Below are 22,016 nucleotides of genomic sequence, written 5' to 3'. Positions count from 1 at the left end.
GCCAATTGTGATCTAAGAATATCTACCTGTTTACAGGCTTAAATATCAGTCCAATTCAAGCACAAAAATATCAACTAAGGTTGGACCAATAAGTCGCCATGGGGGAAAAGGTCTCATCAGTCACCAGGTCGATGCTCCACTCATTCAGAGTTTAAGGAGCCATGTTCAAACCCCTTGGTGATTAATGTAATCATTGACCAGAAAAACCCCCTTCCTTCCAAAAACAAATAACGTGCACAAAATATTACTAAATTTATTATGTAAACTGTGCTGAGTGACCGGCAATACATTAATCAATGGAGCAATGTGGTATTTGTCCTTGGCTCCTCAAATCCTGACGGACATCTGTTTCGCCATCACTTTGTCAATACAGCACAGCAATACTTGAATGTTTGTTTCACTTTTTCTCTGTAGAATATAAGCAATAAATTATTCTCTCTGTAACACAAAATTTAGTTTCCTTTGTATGTTTAAACCATGATGAGGATACAGATATCTGGAGTAATGAGGAGTCTATCATTTCCAAAGCAAGTTGTTTCATTTCACCCTTTGTAATTAATGAAATAAACGGTTTAACAAGAATTCCTGGGGGCCTTTCTTCAGCTGCATCCTGCCCCTTCTGAAACAGCTTCATTTCCTCGAGGGCAGGATGCAGCTAAAGGAAGATTCCCCCCTCCTGGGACTGGTTGAAGCAGCCTGCTATTGCTGATGGTGCTGGCAATGCAGAGAAAGATTATCCATGGAAAGGAGAGAAGAGAAAGGAAATAGGGGTACCGGATTGCAGGGTGTTACAAGGAGGGAGAAAGGTGCCCCATCGTAGGGGGAGGCAAGGAGAGAGAGAGAGAGAGAGGGGGGGGCACAAGGAGGGGGAGAGGCCCTGCATTGGGGGAATACAATGAGGGAGATAGGTGCTGCATTGGGGAGCAAGGAGGGAGACAGGTGCTACATCGAGGAGGGGGGTGTCAAGGAGGAAAAGAGGTGCTGGACAGGGAGGACAGGTTGGGAAGAGAGTGTGCCAATGAGGGGAGTGAGGAAGAGAGGGGGTGCGGAGAGGGAAACAGGTGCTGGACTTGGGAGGAGGAGGACAAGGAAGGAGACAGGTGTCAGAACCTATGGGGAAAGATGGAAGAGGGAGAGGTGCTGGTCCTGCAAAGGGAAAACAGAACAGGAGTGAGGGAAGAGCGAAAAGCACTTGTTGTACTCCTGAGGGGGGCAAAGAGAGGGAAGAGAGAGGGGAAGATACTTGCTGGGGGGGAGGGAGACAGGAGGGAAGGGAGAGGGAGAGATGCTGGCATGTGATGGGTGCATAAGGACACAAGAGTTATGGGAATTATTCTTGATAAACATCTTTCTCTGGGCAGTCAATTATCAGCAGTCACATCAAAATGCTTCAGAACACTATGGAAACTGAGAAGGATTAGAGACTGTTTTCCTAGACAATCATTATGGCTAATGGTGCAATTGATGATAATGTTACAACTAGACTATTGTAATGCAGCATATGTAGGGTGTAAAGAAAACACTCTAAAATCATTGCAATCCGTCCAAAACACGGCAGCAAGACTGATATATAAAAAGTCGAAATACGAAAGAGTAACTCCACTGCTTTAAATGTTGCACTGGCTTCCAGTCAAGGCAAGACTATTCTTCAAAACTCGCACCCTAATTTTCAAAATACTATTTGGCATGTCTCCTGAATATATGCTAGATCTGATTGAACTATTCCCAAGAAATGCAAGCCCAGAAACCAGAGGCTACCTACTTCTTCACTTACCCAACTGCAGAAACATAACTTACAAAACCATCTACACAGCTGGATTTAGTTATCTGGGCTCCAAATGGTGGAACTCAATACCCAAGGGCACAAGAAGCATTACTAATTATCTTCAGTTCAGAAAAGAACTGAAGACTTTCCTGTTCAAAAATTCTATAGTTAACTACATAAGTTACCACCTGTAACTGTAATACATTACTGTAACTTCACCTAACTGTAAATTGTATGCTTTACTTTTTCTTCTCTTAATTCTCTTGCCAGAATCTCCTTATCCATTTGGCACTTCTTTTCTCTTCATGTCCACCATCCATCTCTCTGCATCTTTATATATCTGAACCAGCATCACCCCTGTCTTCCCGCTATGTTGCGCATCTCCGATCTCTGTGTTTCTATTCTTACCCTGTTCAACAATATTTTTAGTTGTGTTTTGATTTGGTATGTTTGATGGTTGATTGTGAATTTTTGATGAGATATGGGATTGTGCGGATTAGACAGAACCAAGAATTTGGTTTTGTCTCTATTTAACTTGCATTTGAAAAGTGTGGCCCAATTTTCCATAAGGTCCAGGCCTTTTTTAACCTTGTCCAATATTTCTGTGATACTGTTGTTAAAAGGTATGTAAATAGTGACATTATCTGCATATATGAATGGGTAAAAGCTCATTAATTCCAATTTTTTTGCCGAGTGGAGCCATCATAACATTGAACAATTTAGGTGATATTGGAGAACCCTGTGGTACCCCACACTTTGAGATTCAAGAGGCTGATAGCTAGTTAGACATTACTACTACTACTACTACTACTATTTAGCATTTCTATAGCGCTACAAGGCATACGCAGCGCTGCACAAACACAGAAGAAAGACAGTCCCTGCTCAAAGAGCTTACAATCTAATAGACAAGAAATAAAGTGAGCAAATCAAATCAATTGACATTGTAAAGACATCTTTACAATGTAGGATCTAGTCCTTAAACAACCGTTGAACCATGCTGCCACTGCACCGCTACCTCCCATATTGTCCAGAAGGGCCATTAGTGTTATGTGGTCTACTAGGTCGAACAAATAAACATACTTGTCATATCGAATTGTAGTAATAAGATTTTCTGTCCTTGGCATATTAAACTTCTGAACTTTGTTATCAGAGTGGTTATGACCGTCTCAGCACTGTGTAGTGGTCTGAAACCTAATTGAGAGTTATGAAGAATTGAAAATTGTGTCAAGTATTCCATTAATTGTGCTACCAGACCCTCCATTGTTTTTATCACTAGTGGTATTGAAGCCACTGGTCTGTAGTTTGTGAGATCGCCCGGCTTACTAGTGGTGTGTTTAGGGATTGGGATAAGTACAATTTCGCCCTTGTCAGATGGGAACTGGCCATTTCAAAACATGTATATGATGTGTTCAGTGAAGCATTTGATGAACCAGTCTGGTGGATCTACCATCATATAGTTAGGGCAGATATCTAGCAGACAGTTTGCATGTGCATATTTTGTCAGTAATGTCTTAACAGTGCTGATTGTGGGTGTTTTAAAGGAGGATCAAATTCTGTCTGCTGTGATGTGAGCACCTTTGGTTTCACATTCGTGTAAAAAGTCTGTGATGGAGGTTGGTGTTATCACAATATTTGATCTTGTCTTTACTATTTTTTGTTCAAAATATTATGACAGCTCACCCACAGTTGGTGGTGTTTCAGTTGATGATAGTATAGCTTGGGTTTTCACTAGACTGTTCATAAGTTTGAATATTTTTTCGTATTAATCTGTTCTGAGTTTGTGTATGTGCTGTAGCATTCTACTTTAGCTTTCTTTATGTTGTGTTTATATGTTCTTATAGCTTTCGTTCATATGGTTTTATGTCCGTTTTGTTTTTGGTCTGTTTTCTTTCTAATTTCCTACAAAGCTTTTTCATATGTAGTAGCCCATCATTAAACCAGGGATGTGGTTGTTTTTTATTTCTTGTTTTCATTTTGAGTGGTGCTATTTTGTTCAGTGTGTTTTCACTTGCTTCATCCCAATTTGTCATGAAGTGGATGTTATTGGGTGATATGTTACTTTGTTCATTCATCGCTCTTGTCCAGCAGGTAGGATTATCCACCTTTCCTCTGGTTGTGAAAGTATGGGATGTTCTTGGTTCCCTGTCCTTGCTGCTTTCTTTCCACTAAAGTGTAAATGTGAGCTTTCTGTGGTCAGACCATAATACCTCTTCCCAGTTGTGATGTTCTAATATATGGTTATTGTTGTCTGAGAACCTGTGAGCTAGTATGTCTAATAGGTGACCAGACAACAAAAAGGTAGAAAAAATTCTATTTTCTATTTGTTGATTAGAATATGTCAGTTTTTGGAACGTGCTTCTGCCACAACTGGTTTTAGACATGGCTGAGACCCGTGAGAAAACCTCCCTCATTGACCTTCATTTTCCAGCTTGGAAGTAAAATTAAACTCTCCTTTCATTGGGGCACATGGTCACATCTTCACTTGATCTCTTTTTGTAGAAGTTTACATTTTACATACACTACTACTACTACTACTACTTATCATTTCTATAGCGCTACTAGACACTTTGAGCATGTTTCAGGGACTAGTGGTTTTATAAGTCAAAATAATAAAAAGAAATATTTTATTTCATGGAGATTGTAAGCTCCTTGAGCAGGGACTGTCCTTCTATGTTAAATTGTACAGCGCTGTGTAACCCTAGTAGCCCTTTAGAAATGTCTAGTAGTAGTAGATCTCTCATTTGTCTAAACATAACTAAATGAGTTATATGACCCTAATGCAGTCCATTTAATTTCAATCTATTCCATCTTTTCTGCCGTCATCTACTATGTTACTATGTATGTTTATATCAGCAGGCTTAAGGCAGATTACAAGTTAAGATGAACCCATCAGGAAACAGGCTATCCTCAATGAAATTTGGCCATGTAATACTGTATTGTGTAGAACAGTGTAGAAAAATGAGCACAAAATACATAGTTTATATAACTGTTGTTTCTACCAGCTACAATGAATATTTTAAAGCTGTTTTAGTGATATTCAAATTTTATTTGATTATATATATATCTACATATGGAAGCTTTCAAATAAATTAAAAAGCTGTCAAATAATTTTTTTTAAATTATTTATTTATTTGTTTATTTATTTTACAGTTGTTTTTTTTACAGATGACTCATGCGCATAAGCAGTCTGTTATTTTTAATAATCGTTTATTCTCCAAAGACAAGCAGGCTGATATTCTCACAAGTGGGTGACGCCACGTCGGCCCCGGAGGATTTTAAAGCAAAATCTAAAAATCTCTTCTACGGCGTTCCGTCGCGCGAGCGAACGCACTGCGCATGTGCGCACACCTCTTCCCGCTCGCCGTGCGGACACGCCCCTCAGTTTTGTTCTTTATTAAAACTTTACAAATGGCTCTCCAGAGCTGTGAGAGCCTGCTCCAGCACACCACTGTCTTTAAGCCCCACAAGTGGTGAAGGTGTATGTCACAGGAAAAACCAGGAACCTAAGCAGGTGCATTCCTGGTCAGCCACTGAATGGGCAACCTGGTGACACAATATCAGTGGTGTAACCTTTGAAGTGAGTCTCCACCCGCCTCGGCGCCTCCTGCTATGCAGGTCATTCGGGCGCATCGGAGGATGTGTCTTGGGCCGGATCATCTCCCTGTGAAGCGCAAGTAGTGTCTCAAAGACGAGACGTATTCTACTCTACTACTACTACTATTTAGCATTTAGCATTTCTATAGCGCTACAAGGCATACGCAGCGCTGCACAAACATAGAAGAAAGACAGTCCCTGCTCAAAGAGCTTACAATCTAATAGACAAAAAATAAATAAAGTAAGCAAATCAAATCAATTAATGTGAATGGGAAGGAAGAGAGGAGGGTAGGTGGAGGCGAGTGGTTACGAGTCAAAAGCAATGTTAAAGAGGTGGGCTTTCAGTCTAGATTTAAAGGTGGCCAAGGATGGGGCAAGACGTATGGGCTCAGGAAGTTTATTCCAGGCGTAGGGTGCAGCGAGACAGAAGGTGCGAAGTCTGGAGCTGGCAGTAGTGGAGAAGGGAACAGATAAGAAGGATTTATCCATGGAGTGGAGTGCACGGGAAGGGGTGTAGGGAAGGACGAGTGTGGAGAGATACTGGGGAGCAGCAGAATGAGTACATTTGTAGGTTAGTAGAAGAAGTTTGAATAGGATGTGAAAACGGATAGGGGGCCAGTGAAAGGTCTTGAGGAGAGGGGTAGTATGAGTAAAGCGACCCTGGCGGAAGATGGGACGGGCAGCAGAGTTTTGAACCAACTGGAGAGGGGAGAGGTGACTAAGTGGAAGGCCAGCAAAAAGCAGATTGCAGTAGTCTAAACGAGAGGTTACAAGGGTGTGGATGACTCTGATAAGTGTAGAAGGTGTTCAAGCAGGGTCCATGTAGGACAAGAAAAAGGATCCAAGGCCCTGCTGTCACACCAGACGGCAATCCTCCATTTGAAAGAGTAACACTTACTCTGCCAGGGATGCCCAAAGGAGATCATTCTGGAGTCCGACAGAGACCGATGCACGCTGGGTATAGTTATGCATCGAATAGGTCTCCACCTGCCTCGGCGCCTCCTGCTTGGCAGGTCATTCGGGCGCATCGGCGGATGTGTCTTGGGCCGGATCATCTCCCTGTGAAGCGCAAGTAGTGTCTCAAAGACGAGACGTATTCTACTCTGCCAGGGATGCCCAAAGGAGATGCCCAGAGCTTTGCTCCCTCGGTTATGGAGGTATCCGGGCTTCAGACATCAGTCGGTGCCGAGAGCGTTGCTCCCTCTGTTATGGAGGTATCCTGGCATTAGACGTCGATGCACCGGTACATCGGTACCAGATATCATCGGTGCCGTGGATACCATCGGTGCCAGGTGTCATGGGTACCGTCGGTACCGAGGAGTATCGATACCAGGAACATTGGTACCATGGTCGGTGTCATGGGTCCCGTCGGTACCGGGTATCATCGGTACCATGGGTCCCGTCGGCACCGGGTATCATTGGTACCATGGGTGCCGTCGATGCCGAGTGTCATCGGTGCCATGGGTGCTGTCGGTACCGGGTATCATCGGTGCCATGGGTGCCGTCGGTACCGAGTATCATCGGTGCCATGGGTACTGTCGGTACCGACTATCATCGGTGCGTCGGTACCGAGGAGTATCGATACCAAGAACATTGGTACCGGTACCGGGTATCATTGGTACCATGGGTCCCGTCGGCACCGGGTATCATCGGTACCATGGGTGCCGTCGATGCCGAGTGTCATCGGTGCCATGGGTGCTGTCGGTACCGGGTATCATGGGCACCATCGGCACCAGGTATCATGGACACCATCGACTATCGGTACCAGGTATCATCGCCCATCGGTACCGAGTATCATGAGTGCCATCGGTACCATAGTATCAGGTATCGTCGGTACCGTGGATACATGGGTATCAGGTATCATGGATGCCGTCGGCACATGAGTACCATCGATACCAGATATCATGACCAGGTACCATCGGTGCCATTGGTACCAGGTGTCATGAGCACCGTCGGTGCCATGTGTACCATCGGTACCGTCGGTGCTGTTGGTGCCGGATATCATGGGTACCATCGGTACCACATGACATGGCTACCATCGGTACCAGGTATCATGGGTACCATCGATACCAGATATCATGACTATCATCGGTACCAAGTACCATGGGTACCATTGGTACCGGGGTCCATCGGTACCATGTGTATCATCGGTACCGTCAGTGCCATGGTCTAGCAGTCTGGTTTCGATTCTCTTGCATTTCCAGACTTTGTCCTTGGCTTCGGGACCATGGGTACCATTGGATGCCATGGGTGCTACCGCCTCCTGCGGCATCTAGCTTTTCACCTGGTCTCCTTCACCGATGCTGCCTCTGGTATGGGTGTTCGCACCCTACTGGGGCAACTTCTCGACCCATAGTAGCCTCCATATCGGACGTGTTTGGATCTGAGCTGCTCTGTTTGAGTAGTTAGTTCAGTTCAATGATGGTCATCTGACATTACAGTGGAGATTGTGAATCCCAATGCCCAGATGCTAGAGGTCCTGGACTACTATCTTCACCTGAGTCTTCTGCACTCAGAACAGATAGGAGTTCTAAGAACTTACTTCGGCGCCCCCGGGGCCAGAGCATACATCCTTAGCCTCTTTTGGAGAATGGCGTACCAGGCTGGCATGATCGCATCCCAAATCAAGTCTTGTCAGATCTTTACGAGCATTCCCACCGGAGTAGGCTAGACCTTTTCACCAAGTGGTCAGGTAGCACACGGTGTGTCGCAGGTTCCTGTCCAAGGGCATTTTCGACACTTGTAATGTAACACCTAGATTTCTGCTCTAGGTACAGTGATGCGCAGACTCTCATGACTGTGTGCCTCTCTCCTGGAGGAGGAGACTCAGCAGAAAACTGTAGATATGCTGTGCATACACTTCCTCATCTTGGAAGTTCTTTAGAGAGAGGAGTAGTTTTCCTTGTGCCTTAAGGGGTCGTACCTATACTCCTACTTCTCGACAGCCGGTTCGGGCTATGCCTCAGCACGCTCGTTCTAGTCAGCGGCGTGCACCTAATCAGGCCCCTGCAGCTATTCCCCAGGAACCAGAGGGGTTTTTGACTGGCTCCAATTCAGTATAGCCACTAAAAAAAAAAAAAAAAAAAATGTCCGTACCGGCCAATCTGCCTGTCGGGGGGGAAGTTTAAATTTTCTCCACCAAAGGTGACTTCTTTTATCCTCCAACCGGTGGGTTTTTTCAACTAGTCCGGTTAGGATACATTCTCAATCTGGAATCAAACCCTCCACATTGTTCATTGGAAGCTTAATCCTTTAGCTTCCATCAAAAGTGCGGGAGGTGGTGGAGATGAAAACGGTAACGGAGTTCAAACATGCATGGGATATGCATAGAGGAATACTGTGCAGAAGGAATGGATCCTCAGTAGCTTAGCTGAAATTGGGTGGCGGAGCAGTTGGGGGGAAGAGGGGGAGGTGGTTGGGAGGCGAGGATAGGGGAGGGCAGACTTATACGGTCTGTACCAGAGCCGCTGATGGGAGGCGGGACTGGTGGTTGGGCTGGGCAGACTTGTATGGTCTGTGCCCTGAAGGGGACAGGTACAAATTCAAGGTAAGGTATACACTTATAGGTTTCTCGTTGGGCAGACTGGATGGACCGTGCAGGTCTTTTTCTGCCGTCATCTACTATGTTACTATGTAAAAGTGAATACTTGCAGAGGAACTCTCTGCTTTTCTCAGCGCCAATGCAGTCGAGCCCGTTCCACCAGGGCAAGAAGGGTTGAGATTCTATTCCAGGTCTTTCCTTGTGGGTTGCGTCCCATCATAGACATAAGGGGCCTAAACAGATTTGGTTCAGGATGCTTTCCCTGGGCATCCTTCTTCCCATACTTCAGGAAAACGATTGGTTATGCTCTCTGGATTTACAGGATACTTATACTCTCTTTGCATCCAGAGTATGTTTTTTTCCTAGTGCCTGGCTGTTGTTGCAGCGTATCTTCATGGACTGGGAGTGCATGTGTTCCCTTAACACGATGATTGCCTGTCTCAACAGATTACAGCACAGTACATATTGAGACTTCTAGACACATGGCTTCCGCAGTTCATGTAACTCCCATGGCACTTTTGCACATGACATCCGCTCAGTGCATCCTAGCTTCCCAGTGGTATCAAGTTTAGGGTATCTAGAGGATGTAACCCAACTGTTCGCCAGTCTTCGGTATTCCCCTCAGAGGTGGTTAATTCTCTCTATTTGATTCTGAGGCATCTTACTCAGTCAAAAGCTGCTGACGAAGGTTGCATCCCTCCTGGCTATCCAACCAAATTATTTTAATTCAACAAACAATCGGGTTGTGATGTACTCGATAACAAAGGAGTACTGGATCTTGCCCTCTGAGTCAGGATGCCATGCAGATGTAGCGGTGGGCCCGCAATGCGGCATGTTTTCTCCAAGCCACTTATCTAATTGGCGTAAACAGCAGTCTGGCCGACAGGCTGAGCAGGATAATGCTACAGTTGAGCATGCCTATAGTTCGAAAGACCCCTCAGTGGATCTTTTTGCTACTTAGTCCAATCGCAAAGTCCCTCAGTTCTGTTCCAGGCTGCAGGTTCACGGCAGGCTACCATCGGATGCCTTTCTCCTTCTTTGGGAGACAGGTTTTCTGTATGCGTATCCTCCCATACATCTGGTGGAAAAGACTTTGCTGTTTCTCAAGCAAGATTGTGGAGCCATGATTCTGATTGCTCTTTTCTAGCTGCGTCAAATAGGATTCCCTCTTCTTCTGGAGTTGGAATGTTTTCCAGCTCTCATTACGCAGAACGAGGGGGCACTTCTACATCCCAACCTCCAATCTCTGGCTCACACGGTCTGGATGTTGAGAGTGGGGTTTCGTTGAGTTTTCCAGAGTGTCTCCCGACTTTTGCTTGCTTTCAGAAAAGATTTCACAAAGAGGTGTTATTCTTTTTCATGGAAGAGGTTTGCCGTCTAGTGTGACAGCAAGGCCCTAGATCCTGCATCTTGTCTTATACAGACCTTGCTTGAGTTCTTTCTACACCTGTCTGAGTCTGGTCTCAAGACCAACTCTGTCAGTATTCATCTTTGTGCAATAGAGCTTATCATCAACGTGTGAAAGGTCAGCCTTTAGCTGTCCACTTCACGAGAGGTTTATTTCTCCCCCAATATTGAGAGAATTACTTGTATGTGTCTAGGGGAGATGATTTCTGTTGGGCTTAGCACCCACAATAATTTTGACAGTTGGCTCTTATGCTTCGGTCAGAGTTCCTATCACTCCTTATCCAGTATCTTGGGGTCCCAATGTCGTTTTCATCCAGCTGCTGCAAGCTCAATTCGGGCCACTGGATTCCTGCCATCTGAAGTATTGGACCTGGAAGGTCGTTTTCCTTAGTGGCTGTTCCTTCAACTCGTAAGGTCGGTGAGCTTCGGTCTCTAGTAGCTCAAGCGCCTTACCTTACTTCTCATCTTAACAGAGTAGTTCTCTGCATGCAGACAAAGTTCTTACTGGCGCTGGTATCAGAGTACCAGCTGATCCAGTCAGTTGTCTTGCCAACATTCTTTCTCCCTCATCTTACAAGCCCTGGCGAAAGCAAGCTCCGCACTTTTTGCGTGGAGCAGACGAGCTCCCTCGGACGGTCCGCCCAGTTGTTTATTTCTTTTAATGCCAGTTGCTGTCGGAAACTGCATAATTTCTTCTTGGCTAGCAGAGTGCATCTCCTTCATTTTTGTCCAAGCTGGACTGACTCTAGAAGGCCATGTCACGGCTCACAAAATTAGAGCCATGGCTGAGTCGGTGGCTCATCTAAGATCAGTCACTATTGAAGAGATCTGCAAAGCTGCGGCGTGGTCATCAGTCCACACATTTTCATCTTACTACTGCCTTCAGCAATAGCCGACTCGTCAGTCGGTTTGGGCAGTCGGGGCTGCAGAACTTCTTTGGGGTTTAGAATCCAACTCCAACCCTCCTAAGCCCATTTTTGTTCTGTTCCAGGCTACACTCATTTAGATATTTCTTCTTTTCAGGTCAATTTTATTCTGGCCTCGCCGTTGCGAGACTCAATTGACCACTGTTTGTTGTGTTGTGTAAGCCTGGAAGCTAGGGATACCCCACTTGTGAGAATATCAGCCTGCTTGTCTTTGGAGAAAGAGTAGTTACTTACCTGTAACAGGTGTTCTCGGAAGACAGCAGGCTGCATATTCTCACAAACCCTCCCACCTTCCCCTTTTGGATTTGTCTCCTCCATCTTTTGGATTTAACTGAGGGGCGTGTCCGCACGGCGAGCGGGAAGAGGTGTGCGCACATGCGCAGTGCGTTCACTCGCGCGACGGAACGCCATAGAAGAGATTTTTAGATTTTGCTTTAAAATCCTCCGGGGCCGACGTGGCGTCACCCACTTGTGAGAATATGCAGCCTGCTGTCTTCGGAGAACACCTGTTACAGGTAAGTAACTACTCTCTATTGTTTTGGGTGGGCAAAAATGGCGCCGACCGCCACCTACTGCCAGCAAGCTCCGCCTACTGCTCTCGTCCCATATAACGAACTACTAGATAAGCAGCAAGCTCATGCCGTGTCCCATTCTCAATCTAACCTCCTGGAGTTCTTCTGTCGACCGTCCCTCTGATGCACTGCGCTCAGTATCATAGTCAGCTCCGATTGGCCTAAATCATTTCTCTCCTTGCATGACTGGTCAGCAACGTTTCGTTCCAGCGCCGATTGGCTGGGGCTGTCTTCGGTTTTGATCAATGAACGAGCGTGTTTTAGGCTACCGGAAGTGGAGTAGAAGAGACACCATGGCCGATAGATTGACGCAGCTGCAGGATGCAGTGAATTCGGTGCGTGGTTTTTCTTCCTTATCGCTTAGATTTGGCTTCGGATTTGTGTGGGCGGGAGGGGAAAGTTTTTGTGTTCTGCATTACGTTCGTTCCTTTGATTTTAGGAGCTACTGGGAAGTTAGAGTCCTAAGTTCACCTTCTTAGCTGTGCGAGTGCTGGCAGCATTCGGCTTTTCATTGGGCGGTCTATGGGGGGATATTCAGCGGTACTGTCCGGTTAAGTGCCGTTGACTATCCCCACGTGGGCGGTATTATGCGATTCAAGTGGGCAGGAGAGGCTCCTGCCTGCTGCTTATGAAATCGCTTTGAGGACTGTTTCTAAGTTGTGCATGATTCTGAATGTTGTAGCGCTTGTCTTCCTAACAGTGGGTTTTGCATTGAAATAAATTAGATGCACCCATTGTACCTCTTAAATCGGTGTCTTTTTCCTGGCTCTCCGAGACAGTATAGCATTGTGTGTATAATATACAAAAAAAAAAAAACTTCAAACAGCCCAGAATACTGCAGCCAGACTTATATTTGGCAAAACAAAATATGAACGTGCAAAACCCTTAAAGAAACTACACTGGCTCCCACTTAACACATCACGTTCAAGATCTGCACGACTGTTCATAAAATCATTTACGGAGATGCCCCGACCTACATGCTGGACCTCGTGGCCCTACCACCCAGAAATGCTAAAAGATCGTCGATCACAGCATACTCCTCGATACCCTGTCCTCACTTGGATTCCAGGGCTCTGTCCTTTCCTGGTTCTTTCCGCTGCTTTTGACACTGTTGATCACAGCATACTCCTCGATACCCTGTCCTCACTTGGATTCCAGGGCTCTCTTGTCCTTTCCTGGTTCTTGTTTTAAATCCCCCCCTTTTAGACCCCTTCTTGACCCCTCTACACGGAGGGGTAAACAGCGTTAGTTCATCCAAAAGGGTTTGAATTGTTTCCCTGACCTCCAGGGTTACCCAGTCCCATGGGGGTCTGTTCTGGGGAGGCATCAGAAGGCGGAGTTCACACCTTATTCCCATGACCACAGCTTTCTGTCTAATAGGGTCTAAGGAGATCTTTGGCCATTTATGTTCCCACATATAAAGATCTACCCTAGTTAATTCGGGGAGTGAGGATCTCTTGTGTATGGTTTTCTTTGTAGAATAAATGACAGATAAAGAATAAGTAGAAATAAAGACACAGTTGGTTTTCAGAAAGAAGGTTCAATTTATTCTTACCAAGATTAAATCTTCAACTTGGTACATTCATCATCAGACAGATTCTGGGTTCAATTGCACAGAGTTGTGCCTTCCAAGAAGAGTTGGAGAAATGTTCCAACTATCTGGCAAAATCTTCTCTCTTTTATAGGCACAGGTCTTAATACAAGTCAATGGCAAGAGCCTTTTTTTCTTAATATTTCACAACCTCTGAATCATTTTTTTCCCTTTTCCGGCAGATGTCCATCTGTACCCTCTTCTTTCCGTTTTAGCTATTGCAAGATTTCCGCTATTGTCAATAACATGTTTTTTCTTGTTACAAAAATATCTGCACCTGTTTCCGCTTTTGTCAACATCTTATTTTTCTCTTCTTGATACAAAAATATCCTATTATTGACATCTCAGTTTCATATCTACTTTCATATGCTCTTATGATCTGAGTACCACAAACTTCATTTTAAAAACCAGATTTTATCCATTTTAGTCCATTATTCAATCATCATATGTGCTACATTCAATTTGTAAGTTGTACCAGGTTTCATTAAGACTCCTCCTGCAATCCTGCTTTTGCAGGTTCTCAACTATAAGGCCATCAGTGGGTTATCAGGCCTAGTCAGGGCTGCTCAGCTGGCCAAAGCCCAGTAACTTGGCCCGCCACCATTCCAGTGGATAGGCCTCAAGCTACAACACATATTAACATTCTCTTCCTACCTCTCCCTCCGCACCTTCAGTGTTCACTCTGGTGGATCCTCTTCTACTTCTATTCCTCTGCCTGTCGGCGTACCTCAGGGTTCTGTGCTTGGTCCCCTCCTCTTTTCTATCTACACTTCTTCCCTTGGTTCATTAATCTCATCCCATGGCTTTTCCTACCATCTCTATGCTGATGACTCCCAAATCTACCTTTCTACCCCTGATATCTCACCTTGCATCCAAACCAAAGTTTCAGCGTGCTTGTCTGACATTGCTGTCTGGATGTCTCAACGCCACCTGAAATTAAACATGACCAAAACCGAGCTTCTCATTTTTCCCCCCAAACCCACCTCCCCACTCATTTTCTATTTCTGTTGATGGCTCTCTCATTCTCCCTGTCTCCTCAGCTCGAAACCTTGGGGTCATCTTTGACTCTTCTCTCGCCTCCTCTGCTCATATCCAGCAGATCGCCAAGACCTGTCGTTTCTTTCTTTACAACATCTGTAAAATCCGCCCCTTTCTTTCCGAGCACTCTACCAAAACCCTCATCCACACCCTTGTCACCTCTCGTTTAGACTACTGCAATCTGCTTCTTGCTGCCCTCCCACTTAGTCACCTCTCCCCTCTCCAATCGGTTCAAACCTCTGCTGCCCGTCTCGTCTTCCGCCAGGGTCGCTTTACTCATACTACCCCTCTCCTCAAGTCGCTTCACTGGCTCCCTATCTGTTTTCACATCCTGTTCAAACTTCTTCTACTAACCTATAAATGTACTCACTCTGCTGCTCCCCAGTATCTCTCCACACTCGTCCTTCCCTACACCCCTTCCCATGCACTCCGCTCCATGGATAAATCCTTCTTATCTGTTCCCTTCTCCACTACTGCCAACTCCAGACTTCGCGCCTTCTGTCTCGCTGCACCCTATGCCTGGAATAAACTTCCTGAGCCCCTACGTCTTGCCCCATCCTTGGCCACCTTTAAATCTAGACTGAAAGCCCACCTCTTTAACATTGCTTTTGACTCGTAACCACTTGTAACCACTCGCCTCCACCTACCCTCCTCTCTTCCTTCCCGTTCACATTAATTGATTTGATTTGCTTACTTTATTTATTTTTTGTCTATTAGATTGTAAGCTCTTTGAGCAGGGACTGTCTTTCTTCTATGTTTGTGCAGTGCTGCGTACGCCTTGTAGCTCTATAGAAATGCTAAATAGTAGTAGTAGTAGTAGTAGTAATCGTCCCGCACCTTTCTTAACCTACACTTCCCTGGTTATAAAGGATTGAAATACAAATTAGCACACGCGACCAGCTTCTCCTACATGAGTACGCAATTATGGAACACACTCCCCACTCACTTGAAAACAATTAAAGAATTAATTAATTTCCGCAAATCTCTGAAAACCTATCTCTTTAACAAGGCCTACCACGAGAACCCTTAACTAACTTTAACACAAAACCTCTCCACCTGTATCCAGAATGCATTTTTCAATAACTGCTTGACCAGATCCTCTTGTCTTCTGTGACTTCTTTGTAATAACAATTGTATTCTTTACCCTGGTATGGCAATGCCATAACAGTTCTTTGTAAGCCACATTGAGCCTGCAAAAAGGTGGGAAAATGTGGGCTACAAGTGCATTAAATAATAATAATAATGTTCAAATCTGGAGGGCAGTGGGGCTGTAGTTGTCTGAAAGGAAGACTCACAACCTTTTACTGTGTTTGATTTCTGTTGCATTAATAGTAATTCTGCTTCATTGGAAAGGCAGTTTTATAATGGGACTTTTCCGTCTGGTAGAATATGATATGCAACACACACAAATTTGAATTAGAAGTGGCAGCGAAGGTTTATTGAGATAGGACTGTGTTTGTTGGCTGATCCCTGGATAAATATCTTAATAGGACTTTATGATGACCTCTTAATTGTGTGCAATATGATTCTATGGTATTTTATTTTGGTTTATTATTGAAATTTTGTCCGTAACTTCATGAAATTTCCAATAAAGATGTAAGGAGCTCAAAAGAATAACAAATTGTTCCTGATGTTTAAAAAGGAACCCGAAACCAAAGAAGAATTCAGTGCAGGGTTTTGGGGTCTTTTTTTTTTTTTAACTGTTAATGCTGCATGCTTACATCAGGGCCGGTATAAAGATGCAGTGAGATAACAAAGGAGCCATCTGAGGTGAAGTTACAGATATTAAGGGGAATATGCTAAATAGATTTCATGTTCTACAAGATCATGTAAGATACTGATATTAAGTGAACGACTGGATGGGAAAAAGAGTGAGCCATGTTTTACTATGTTTTATTTAAAGTTCAGCAGATCCTGGGCACCATGCCACTCTGGTGACTAGGCTTTTCCTTTTGCACCTGAGATTTTTGTATTGCTGTCAAAATAGAACGGTAACTCCACACTGGCCCTGTGATACTTTACACCTCAAGTCCAGAGCAAGAGTTCTTGCAGCATAAGGCTCAAGCTCATTGAGAGCTGCACAGTGCAAAGCAGCAGCAGCACTGCAAGGTGACTAGCACCGTAGAAGGTGTCACGGGGGAGAGGAGGAGAGTAGTGGGGTGGGGGTTGAGACTGCTAGGAATGAGTGGGAAGATTGATCATTAAGGGGCCCTTTTACTAAGCCTCCTAAGTGTCTATATGCACCCGACGTGCACCAATTTGGAGTTAGCGCCCGACTACCCTGTGCCTCTTGCGGTAATTTCATTTTTGATGCGTGTCCGAAAAAAAATTTTTATTTTCTGGCGTGCGTCCGCTACACGCACGTAGGTCATTATCGCCCAGTTAACGTGTGAGACGTTACCACTTGGTCAATGGCTGGCAGTAAGGTCTCAGACCCAAAATGGACGTTCGCCAATTTTTATTTTGCTGCACGTCCATTTTCGGCAAAAAAAAAGGCATTTTTGCAGGCCCGCTAAAAAATGGATCTGCGCGCGCCCAAAACACATGCCTACACTACTGCGGGCCATTTTTCAGCACACCTTAGTAAAAAGGACCCCTAAGAGAGTAATGAGGGAGAGGATACGCTAGGGTATGAAGGTTGCTGGTCTGCGTACTTTTGTCAGCGTTATGTAGTGGTGCATTTAGGATTTTCTTTTACTAATCTTAGACACAGAATGGAAAAATATCCATAGCAAATCAGGTTTAAAGGAACTGTGGCAGCCCTTGGGGGAAAGGGATTAGACATTTTCTCCAATACAACTGTTGAACTTTGCTTTTAGGGAAGGAGGTGTAGAAGGGGTATCAGCTGCTGGCTCCTAGATTTCAGAGAAAATGTATCAGGAGGTAGAAAAATGCCTCGACCCAAGATCGCTCAATGGATGTCGCCTACTACAAGTGTTTTCAAAGAATGGATAGTGTAATTATCACTATAGGGTGCTGCACCAACTTTATTCTGTCCTTATGAAATGGGTTTGTGTCTTCAGCTTGCAGATCAGTTTTGCAATGCAATTGGCGTGCTGCAGCAGTGTGCTCCTCCTGCTTCTTTCAACAATATTCAGACAGCAATTAACAAGGATCAACCTGCTAATCCAACAGAAGGTAAAAATGCACAATTTTACTATTTCAATCAGCTGTACCAGCGCTTCCCAAACTGTTGGGCCATGTTCCCCAAATGGGGTTGTAAAATCTATATATGGGATTTTGTCAGATGGACAAAAAAATCATCAGTCCATGCCTCCCTTCAATCCTGTATTGCAGCTAGGCCTGGTGAAGCTCCAGAGAAGGTGGGGAATGGCAGCAGCATTGCAGCTGATGCCGTAGGAGGCCTAGAACAGGGGTGTGGGATAGCAAGTTGGAGCTTGGGGAGGTATTTTTGATATACTGACCAGGGAACATGCCCTGGGTTGGCTTGAATTATTTCTTATGGGGAAAATGTATATACTCACTTGGAGATGAGTTGCTCTTGTAGTTCACTGCAAGCTCCTTCGGTTTTGGTTTTAATAGTGCTTTGTTTCATGTATTTGATTTTTCCAGGAACGCAGTACGTAATAAGAGAGAAATGAAAAAGTGTGACAGCCTGAGGGAAAGGAAGCAGGGCTTGTGTTACTGTTTATATTAAAATTTACTATACTGCTTTTCCTATACAAAGATTGAAGTGGTTTACAAAATAAAATACTAAAAACCAAAATGGAAACAACTGTTTTGATACTTTTGCTGCAGTGAGGGAAAGAAAATGTGCTATATTTGATAAAATATTTAACAAACCTCTCTTCACAGAGTATGCCCAACTTTTTGCTGCATTGATTGCACGGACGGCTAAGGATATAGATGTACTTATAGATTCATTGCCTAGTGAAGAATCAACCGCAGCTTTGCAGGTAAGTTATTAGCGAAAGGTGATTTTTTTTTGTAATCCTTTTCTTCTTTGAACTGTCCATAATTTTCCTGTCTTCAGTGTGACTTTTTTTTTTGTATTATTCTGTAATACCTACATATAAATTATATAACTTTCTCTGCAGAAGCTTCCACTTTCTTTTTCTTTGAGAACTTCAGGCCGTCAGACTTATCGTGAGGTGCCAGTGTTAACATGCAGTACATTTTGTAGTCTAGGTTGCTTCTCTTTTTATTTTTTTTATTTGCTTCCTATCTTTCCTGCAACTCTTTTATTCTGTTTCTCCCCCGCCCCTCCTCATCCTTTTCTCCCTTTTTGCTTTCATCTCTACTTTCAGCGCAGTACCATTTTTGTTTTCTTTTTCTTCTACTTGCCCTTCCTTTACCCTTCCTTAGCTGTCTGGACAGCTTTTTCTTCCCAGTAGTAGTCTTTGCAGTCTCTTTATCTCCAAATAACTTCCTTGGCACAGGAATTACAGATAACAGAGGATATGAGGCTGGTAATTGCAGTAAGTACACTCTAGAGCTGACGGTTTAAAGTAAACATATTCAAGAGGTTGAGCAGAATCATATGAAAAACCCATACCAGAAAATGGAGGTAGGAACTTGCTACAGGTGGATGAGACGCTTAGGATTTAGGAACAGGTATCAACACTGGTAATAGGGAATCTGTTTATAAAAGAAAAAAAAACCACCTCTGTAGCAAGGTCTTAGCATTTGACTTGTGTAGCCATTTCTGTTTTGGGGAACAACTTCCTGTTTCCCAGCATCATCTTTAAACTGAGCCTCAACCAGTCCTGATACTCACGGAGTGTAGCAACAGGGACTGTCCAACAGTATCTTCTGCTCCACCTCCCATGTAGCTTGCTTTCCTAATAATTGGGACTCCCATCCTGCTCTCAAAAGGAGCTCAGGTCATATCTTTTACTTCTGATTGCTATTTCCATTTGGTCTCCTACTGGGAGACCAAGTTTGGGCAATGAGGATTCAAGAATGTTTTCAAGAGTTAACTTACAAATAAAAAAAATCACTCCACATTTTGTGCAGTCGCCCAGTTTCCTTTGTATTGGCTTGTGGAGAAAGTGCTGTCTTTCTTCCCCCCCACCCCCACACACACACTTTTTTTTCTATCTTTCCCTCTACCCCTCCTAAATCAGGCTCAGCATCTCTCACTCTTCTCTCTCTCCTCCTCCCCCCCTATCTCCAGCATTCTCTGTCCTCTTTCCCTCACCTACCTATTAAGTTCAGCGTTGAAGATGGTGTTTCTCTCTAGATAATAGGCTAAGTTAGTAACACATACCCTCCTACCTTCCCTTTGAATTTCAAAATCATTTTCATCGTAAACTCTTGTAGATGACTGAGCATGTGCAGTTCCTCATTCATGCTAAGAAAAACCTAAAACCTCTCTGGCTGTAGCTAGGGCACCATCCAAGCCTTGATGCTGTCAATGATGACTTTTCCTGATGTCCAAAAGGAAAATAAAACAAGGCAAAAAAAAAAACCCCCAAACAAACAATAAATCTAAGATTTGGGGAAAAACAAGAAGGTGTAAACTATAAATGAAAAATGTTTGCCCTGGCTCCTGAAAGAGAAACTGGCACATCCCTTATTTTCTAGATATTTTTTTTCTGTCCCTAATGAAGACCACAGATTGAGTAAGACCTGTGATAGCACAGTCTGTAGACACATGGGCAGAACGGAAAGGTCAAGTGGCCCCTTATCTGACACTGTTTCTACTGTATCCTTCCATATTGCTCACTCAATTTGCTTTCCTCTTTAATAAAATCCAGGCGTGAAAATGGTGAGCATGTAATTCTTTCGTTGTACCACAGAAAGGTGGTATATCGTGAATCTCAGAAACAAAGGAAAGCTAGAACAGCAAGAACCATACATAGCTCCTCCATTTTCTCCACAAATTTGGCCCATTCCTGCAATTCTCAAAGGAGAGAACAAATATAGGATTTATTGTAACTGTTTCCTAGTTTATAAAAAAAAAAAAAAAGTGTAGGACCTTTTTGTCAACTTATTTTTAATTAGTAGCTCTTGAGTGGAGGAGTGGCCTAGTGGTCAGGGTGGTGGACTTTGGTCCTGGGGAACTGAGGAACTGAGTTTGATTCCCAGCACAGGCAGCTCCTTGTGACTCTGGGCAAGTCACTTAACCCTCCATTGCCCACCGCATTGAGCCTGCCATGAGTAGGAAAGCGCAGGGTACAAATGTAAGAAAACAAAAAAAAAAAGATTTCTTTTGTGAACATTCACTGATTGGTTGCTTGCTTTCTTTTGTAAGGCTGCTAGTTTGTACCAGTTAGAAGAGGAGAACCACGAAGCCGCATCCCGCCTAGAAGAAGTTGTTTACCGTGGCGACATGCTGCTGGAAAAGATACAGAGCGCACTAGCAGATATTGCTCAGTCTCAGCTGAAAACCAGGAGTGGTTCCTGCAGCCAGCCAACCACGGAATCCAAATAGCAGGTGCCAGCACTTCCTTCAGAACTGAACTGACTGCAAGCTGGCAGTGATGTATAATACTCTAGGGGGTTCCCCTCCCCCCATCAAAACCATAAACCAGGAGTACTGTGTTGAGGTAAAGGGAAGCATTAAGGCTGTTGTCGGAACGTAATACAAAAAGTTGGGAGTTTTCCACCCCTCTAAAAGCTTAAAAACTTGCTCAGTAGCATTTTTCACCTCCTGAGATGTTTTCAAGGTGAACGTATGTGCAGACTGGAAAATGCTGGGAAACGAATGAAAGATCAACCTTGGCCAGGGAGCTGAACGACTTGGTTCTGCTTTACTCAAGTGTTTGCACCAGAACCTGCTCATCTTTATTTGATACTGCTTAACACAGATCCTCCCTGAAATTACTTTCCAGTGAGGCTGCCTTTTTAAGACTACCCAGAAAGAAAGATACATCTTGGTTGTACTTTTACTACCCATGGACCATCAGTTTTCTAGGTGAAAATGTGCACATGCTTTCACTTTGAGAATTGCCTAAGGAAAAGTACCCAGGCACAATTACATATTTTTGCTGATAAAATATGCATGCATACTTTTGAAAATTGAAAAGTACAGGTGTATTTCCAAACACCACACATACATACATGTATGTTTCGACATGTGTATAGGGTGAAGCAGTGTACAAAATGTCCAACTCTGAATAAAGCACTGTTTGCCAAAATGCCCTTCATACAATCACAAAAAAAGTGCAGAAATGCTGAGATTACATAGTCATAAATTTTTGATGCAAGGGTAAAATGTTACAAGAAGCCCTGTGGGACTCTGTCTTGGGGCCAGATGCACTAAACTTAACGAGCCAGCAGCGTGGTTTTTAAACCAGTTCTTGCCAGTCTAGCGAGCAAGTGGTAAAACAAGACATGCACAAAAGGGTTGTCCGAGCCATTTTCCTGTCACGGTAGCAGCGAACGAAAACGGAATGCAAATGATCTACAGGTTATTATAATGAGCTAATTAGTATTATAATGCGCATGCAAAGCAGATGCACAGCCGTTTTCCGACCCCATGCACCGTGGAAAACCTAATGGGAGGTCTTCTCCTCCCGTTGGGGCTGCGCGTGACCCATGCAGAGGAGGACGCCCATCGCAAAAATAGGTAGAAAAAAAAAACGTCCGTATCCTTCACTCAAAAAAAAAAAAAAGG

The 22,016-nt window shown here is 44.1% G+C and overlaps 1 protein-coding gene across 1 annotated transcript; it reads left to right on the top strand.

Moving 5' to 3' along the window:
* The first annotated feature begins 12,080 nt into the window (after nt 1-12,080).
* Nucleotides 12,081-21,391, top strand: MED21 (mediator complex subunit 21). Its single transcript, XM_030216138.1, has 4 exons — nt 12,081-12,140; nt 17,458-17,572; nt 18,251-18,351; nt 20,652-21,391. Exons 1-4 carry the CDS (start codon nt 12,099-12,101, stop codon nt 20,829-20,831), a joined length of 438 nt encoding a protein of 145 aa, XP_030071998.1. The 5' UTR covers nt 12,081-12,098; the 3' UTR covers nt 20,832-21,391.
* The last annotated feature ends 625 nt before the right edge of the window (nt 21,392-22,016 follow it).

This window comes from Microcaecilia unicolor, chromosome 10 (genome assembly GCF_901765095.1).
Source record: "Microcaecilia unicolor chromosome 10, aMicUni1.1, whole genome shotgun sequence".
Classification (NCBI taxonomy): Eukaryota; Metazoa; Chordata; class Amphibia; order Gymnophiona; family Siphonopidae; genus Microcaecilia; species Microcaecilia unicolor.
The sequence above is the reverse complement of the archived record's forward strand: the minus strand, read 5'-3'. Positions and strand labels throughout refer to the sequence as shown.

Bases quoted from the DNA above. Each gene is read 5' to 3' on its own strand.
- MED21 (XM_030216138.1), top strand. From the start codon at position 12,099: ATGGCCGATAGATTGACGCAGCTGCAGGATGCAGTGAATTCG. The intron at 17,573-18,250 runs GTAAAAATGCAC...CTCTCTTCACAG, and splicing joins ACCTGCTAATCCAACAGAAG to AGTATGCCCAACTTTTTGCT. The intron at 18,352-20,651 runs GTAAGTTATTAG...TTCTTTTGTAAG, and splicing joins AATCAACCGCAGCTTTGCAG to GCTGCTAGTTTGTACCAGTT.